General features: G+C 39.2%; 1 protein-coding gene across 1 annotated transcript in view; it reads left to right on the top strand.

The window, feature by feature from the left end:
- Positions 1 to 5852, top strand: part of NUS1 (NUS1 dehydrodolichyl diphosphate synthase subunit) — a 69375-nt gene extending 63523 nt beyond the window's left edge. The window contains exon 5 of the mRNA XM_069235370.1: positions 3088 to 5852. Coding sequence (XP_069091471.1) covers positions 3088 to 3178 — 91 coding nt within the window. The 3' untranslated portion in view covers positions 3179 to 5852. The remainder of the gene's footprint in view (positions 1 to 3087) is intronic.
- Positions 5853 to 6510: the final 658 nt, after the last annotated feature.

Genomic DNA, 6510 nt, shown 5'->3' on the forward strand with positions numbered 1-6510 from the left:
TTATGTAGTGGCTTGCCAAGGTTTGGTCCAAATGTGATTGAACCTTTTGTGTGTGTGTGTGTGTGTGTGTGTGTGTGTGTGTGTGTGTGTGTGTGTGTGTGTGTGTGTGTGTATATATATCACTCTATTTCGTTTTTTTTTTTTAATTTTCATTAGGTGTCTCCTACCACGAAACAATGTCCATTACACATCCAAGATGTTTATATTTCATAACTCTTACTTTTTGCAGTCTAGTTATTTCCTTAAATGCCCCAAAGTCCTCCACACTGCCTCATTTTTCTACTGTTTTCATTGCACATTTGCTCTTCTTCCGCCCTATCGCAGCCCTAAGGATTTGCAAATTTATCGTCTTCCACTGATCTGTCCAAGATCAGGGCCAGCACTCATGCAGACCACTAAGATCTCTAGCAACATGGTTCTCTGGAAGATCGTTTAAAAGAAATGTAACCTGCGTGTGGTGCAGATGTGTGCATAACATGAAATACTGTTAGCCAGTTACAAAAATTTACCTCTGGTATTTTAAGTGTTTCGTGGAAAGGCTGTTTTTCTCTGCTGCAAATTCTGTACAATTTATTTTAAAACAACCCACTTGGATGTTAGCGTTAGCCTAGAGGCAGCTGAGGTGCTACTGTAACTGCCCGATCTTTTGGGTAGAAAGTTTCTTTGTCCCGCTCTTCAGTGTCTCCATAGTTGCACTTGACAATTTATATTTTGTGACACAAAAATTCTGCTTTTATTACCAATGTAAAGCATCTTGCTTTGAAGACTGAAATTGTGTTATTTGACTACAGACTGTTCAATGGTATCCATCTTTCACTGCTTTGAAACAGTGCAGTGTTCTTGGAACTGTGTAATAATATAGCCTGACTTTCTTATGAAAAAACTTTTATATTGAGCAGGAAACGTTCTCAATCTTTTAAAGTGATTTTAAGCACTGTTTTGGTCCTTTTACCTATGTACTTGACCAAACCCGTTGTATTCCTATGTATAAGGGCTGTTATCTACATAGCGCCATACCTTGCGCTCTATTGGTATATCTCTCAATATGACACCAATTCCCATTGGATAGTTTCGTCTATTGCTTGTTGCAACATGGTTCACAAGACCTCATTGGGTCTGTCATTGGATTGAATGGGCAGATCTTGGTAGCAGTTGTACATGTAGTCTTACGGTACAGCACACGCCACTCGCCGTCTGTGTTCCCTGGAAATATCATTGCTAATTACTTCAATCATCTCCTGTCTGTCTGGATGTCTCTCGCTCTCTCGCTCAGGATCTCTCTTGTAGGTAATCTTTTTCTGGCTCGGGTGTTTGCTGTCTTGAAGACACACTTGGTTTCTCTTTTACTGTCTTGCTCTTTCTTGCACTCGTATTTCGAAGTCTCTATCTTCAGGTTCCTTTCTCGTATGTCTCTCATTCTCTCTCTCGCTGCCAGTGCATTTTTTTTGTCTCTCCGAGCATGCTTGTCCTCATTATCCCTGTCTCCAGTTTTCTGTTACTCTTTCTCTCTGTTTTTCAACGCCTAAAGACAGGATAAGTTCAAATAGAAGTGCTCCGTAAAAACCGGTTTTTATGTTGTTGTAGCTTTTAAAAAGTAGTCCCGGTTAAAGGCAAATATTTATTAGAGTAATTGTTTGCCTTCATCACACGCCATTACTTTAAGCAAGCATCCGAGAGAAAAAAGCTTGAGTTTGACAGATTGCACACAAAATCAGTTATAATGGAATAGGGCAAATAAACTTTCCAAAACGACTGTTTAAATGCATTACCTCGCAACAGTTTGTAGGATCCTGCCTGTAGCTGGTTGAAAAGACTTAACGGAAAATCACAGAACTTGATATCCGGGGGATTGCTTGTTCTGTGGAGTCCCGAGATGGTGCTTTGTTATCAGTACTCAAAGGTTCTTTCTTGCCTCATGTTACATTTGGCTAAATAAAAAAAGTTCATCAACAATTCAATACACGGGCTATCGGTAGAATCACTGGCGGCGGTAGATGGGGATTTGTGAATTAAATCTTAATAGGTCACAATATATAAAAGTTTTAAAACCAGTCACACATGAGCAGATTTATATTCGGTGTCACATACCAGTTCGAAACTGAACCGCTCCCTGTTTTTCATAACGTTGATTTCATTCCACATTTGGCCTTTTCAGGTCCTAATCTATCCAAGAATGAGTTACTGTCACAGATTTATATTGCACGGTGCAAACGTCTTCAGAACTAACCATTGGCGTCCTTTTTAGAAAGCAAGAAGCTTGTCTTTGTCATAAAAATCTGAAATTGAAAATAAAGTTTTGTAATAATAATTGCATGAAGGTTGAAGCCTATAATTTGCACATTTAATGGCTCTGCTGCCTGACTTTGCCTCCGTTAGAAAAGTGGCTCGGAGCGACCCTGCCAACTTAGCATTTCCCTTTTCAAAGTTCAGTAACATGGGTACCAAGGGATAGGCTCCTAATGGTACCACGTCACAAGAGTTTAACTCCCAAGACTGTGGAAGCAAGTCACGTGTATTAACCACGTTGATTATTAAACATATCAGTCTTACCTTGGCCACAGACATAACTTACAAGAAGTGGAACAGCTGTCCAGTGCGCTTTCTGAAGTGTATTCATACTGTGCAGTAGATGAACGTTTCAGTAAGCTGCCCTAAGACTTTAGAAGTTGTCCTACCTCCACACACTCAGAAGTGCTGAACTCCTGTTGGCTCAGGAGTGACTTCTTTTCTGCTGGGTTCTTTTGACGTATATACCGTCAGGGCGTCGGTTTCCTGTAGGATTCACTGTTCAAATAATTTGCTCTTTCATCTCTTCTTCAGATTTTTCTGATCGTAGGAGGGACTTGCTGCTGGATGCACCCGTCTTGTTGGTTAGAATGGGACATTGGTCTCCTCTCCCACACCTCCCCTAAAAAGATCTGCTTTGATTTGGTGAGACTAACCCTGTGGGTTTAATTAGCATGTGCATCTGCAGGGGATGAGTGCTGGTTACAACTGGCCGCATTGTTACTGTTCATTTGCGTTTCAACAGATGGGTAATGGAATGCAAGGTGTTTAATAATTCTGTGATTTTTTTTTATCTTGCAGTTCTATGCCTTCACATCTAAGCATCAGCTACGATGACTTCCACTCTGCCCTGCGTCGCTATGCCGGCTGTGAACAGCGTCTGGGAAAGTGACGCCCACCAGAGACTCACTAGCCTAGGCTGCCATGGACAGGACACTGTGTTTCTGATGTTTACAAACACATATGTTCCATACAATCCCAAATGCTATGGCCATCATAATTCATCAGGAAACTAAATAAAGTGTCTTACCTTCTACCAATCGAAGAACGGCGTCTGTGTGCGCAGAGTTGCCCATTTGTAAAGGATGGGCTGAAACTGTTGAACAGGTCTTCATGTGGGATGAGAAGTCCAGCCTTGTTTAGGTTTACTAAATGTATACGCACGACCAAGCACGTTTGTTGATGACCAAAATGTCAAGACATCCAAATAATTATGTGATGAAAAAGTCCTTGATTTTTTTGCCAGGAGATACTGTGGAACGTAGTTTTCTTTTTCTTTATTTCTGAGCTTTATAATGTGTTTTTAGATGGAAAGAGCCTGCCAACTACAACCCGTCCACTTCAGCATCCGTTTCAGTGCTTAAAATTAAAACTGTAGACCTGTTTATGTTAATATTTTTTTAATAGTTAAAAAAAAAAAAAAATAGCAGTGTGTTCTTTGTGAATTTAGCTATGCATTGAAAGCACCTGTTCTTTTTACCACCAAGAATGCACCAAGGTATTCAGTGTGGCTACTGAGATGGTGGCGCTGGTGCAAAGGAGGTGTGGGTGTTGATACCTATTGCTATAGTGAGTGAACAAAATCAGCAAAGCCAGCTACAGGCTCTAGACTTTTATAGGTTTGAGGGCCTGTGCGCAGAGAAAGGATTCAGAAAGTAGGGGAGGGGCAAACTAATTTTATGTTTTCGGAAGTTGATACCGTCGAATATCAAGATTTACCTGCTGGGAATCCACACCCTCAGTGCTCATCCTGATTACTCTTAGTGCTATATATTTTTTTTTTTTGTAATTAAGTGTATTCATACTTGACTTGCGGGTTTTTTTAAAAAAAATTTTACTTGTATTTTTAGGTACGACCTGAAATGTCTCTTCATTTTATCCACACCTGCCTCTAGTCTCTTGATTTACATATGGGATTTTACTTATATTTTATCTGCTGTGCCATAGATGCTGTTTATCGAAAATTGCCCACGACTGCTCAAATCCAACTTGGTGGTAGTTTTATTACAGCTATTTTTACAAACACAGCGAACATTTGTTTGTCATCTAGCACTGTTGGGTAGTCTGTTGACAACCTTTTCAGGTGCTCTCTGTGTGAGACCCAATGCCTAGTAAATAAGAAAGCACCACCCCCTGATCTCCAGTAATCTGACAGGCTGATAAGTAAGTCCTAGTTCATCATCAAGCTTGTGCTTATTGCAGGTTGTATATTGCTGTCATCCAGTTGCACCTTCAAAAAAGTATGGTTTATCGCCTTTTAAAGAACAAATAACTTATTTTGCGATTTATTTTCAATACAAATCCCACTGACCTAGACCATATATAGTGAGTTGTTTGTTCATGCCAGTAAATAAATGAAATATTTTAATGGTTTCTTCTTCCAGTTCTAAGAATCATTTTGAGAAATGCGGGTATTGGTGTGTGTTCTCTGTTGCTCATATAAGCACATCCTGTCTTCTGTTTTTAGCTGTAAAACTTTATTACAGGTAAGGGTTTGTTTGTGGAAATGTACTGCTTGATTTGCTTTCTGGTAAAACGGCTTTAAAGGTGATTGAGATGGTTGTGCCTTTATATGCGGACTTTCTGCCAAGAACTTCATATAAAAGGACATTTTAGCACCAATTTATTTAAAAATCTCTAGTACATAAGTAGTTTTTACAAGTTCGAGTCATTTAATTTATTGCATTAGAGTAATGCTTGAAAATCCAGTGATGAGTTACATAGCCTTCTATTTTGCCTTCTATCTGACATGAGCAGACTCCTCTTAATCACTCGACCAGGCCTTCCATCATCGTCTCTCACGCTGCATTTGATTGGAATGCAGACCTTGTCGAAACAGCAAGCGTTAATGCATCATCCATTTGTCAAAGATGGCGCTGCTCCTAAAATAGATCGCTAGCTTTTTTTTAAATACAATTTAAACCCATCTGGAGCTATACATATGTAACAAAACAGGTTCCTACGCAGCTAAGCTGGGGAATTCTTTATATTTGTGCAGAAAATAGAGGCAGGTTACCCAGTTTGAAAAATTAGCTTAATTATTCAGAGGCCCACACTTTGTTCGTTAATTTGGGCCGTTCGTCTAGAAGTAAGCTGTGTTGGTTTTGAAGGTGCTTCATGTGAATTAAGGAGTCCACTGTGTGTGTTCCATTACTCAGCATTTGGATGACTTTTTTTTTGGGGAGTGGGGGGGTGATGGAGGCACAAATACTCTTCTATCCATGCCTTATTTTTCCTCTACGATGACCTGAATATGTACATGTAAGGCATGCTTGATATGGCATTTGAACAAGTATGGATCCATATGTTTATAAGTCTTTGTAAAGTGCTGCACAAGTGGTGGTAACAGGAGGTAATGTTGACGACTGGCGATCATATATTGAAAAGTAGGCTAAAATGATGATTGAATGTAGCAGGGTGTCGTATACACTTTAGGCTTAAAACTCCAAACCAAGATTTGAACCTCTTTAGATATTTTAAAGGAACATATTTAATTTAAAACAGTCCAAGTTACATGTTTTTGTACAGAAAATTAATCAAACCTGAAATAAAATAAGTAATCCTCATCTGCTCTATGGTTTGTTTGTCTTCAGCCTGTCCTCCTAACAGGCCTCCCGAAAATGTTCAGTTTGTCATTAATTCCAGCAGTGTTTTTTTTTTTTTCCTCATATAAATTGCCCATGTCAGTGTCCGACAAATTCAAATGAAACAAAAGCTTGTGTTGCAGTTATAAATTGTGCTTTTTCTAGGTCGACAGATGGGTCCTTGTGGCGATATGAGTTGACTCGTATCATATCAAATCTGCTTATTATAACAATGTTTTTAATCAATGCAAATTCACTTTAAAGGAATTCCTCAGTTATCGTGTTTCAATGAACAATAGTAGGTGGAGTAGGTGTAGTGCATGGGTGTGTTTTAGGTCGGGTCAAATGCAATTGCTTTGTTGTAGTAAAAGCTGCCCCATGATTGACTTAAGTTTGACACCTATGTCCATTTATTATGTCAGTCATTAATGTAGCAGTATTGGGAAACCAGAATTGACTTTCTTTTACAGCATACATACTAGCAGTACACGCTGCCTCTTGAAATTAATATGTTGCTCTTCCCACTTTTTTTTCCTTCCAGAAATGAAGTTCCAGCTTATTATGCTATGCTACGATTTTGCTTCTTTGGTTTTGTTGATGGCACTATTAAAGTCAATGTGGCCGCTTGGTGTTGTAAGTG

The sequence above is a fragment of the Pleurodeles waltl genome, chromosome 5 (genome assembly GCF_031143425.1).
Source record: "Pleurodeles waltl isolate 20211129_DDA chromosome 5, aPleWal1.hap1.20221129, whole genome shotgun sequence".
Taxonomy (NCBI): Eukaryota; Metazoa; Chordata; class Amphibia; order Caudata; family Salamandridae; genus Pleurodeles; species Pleurodeles waltl.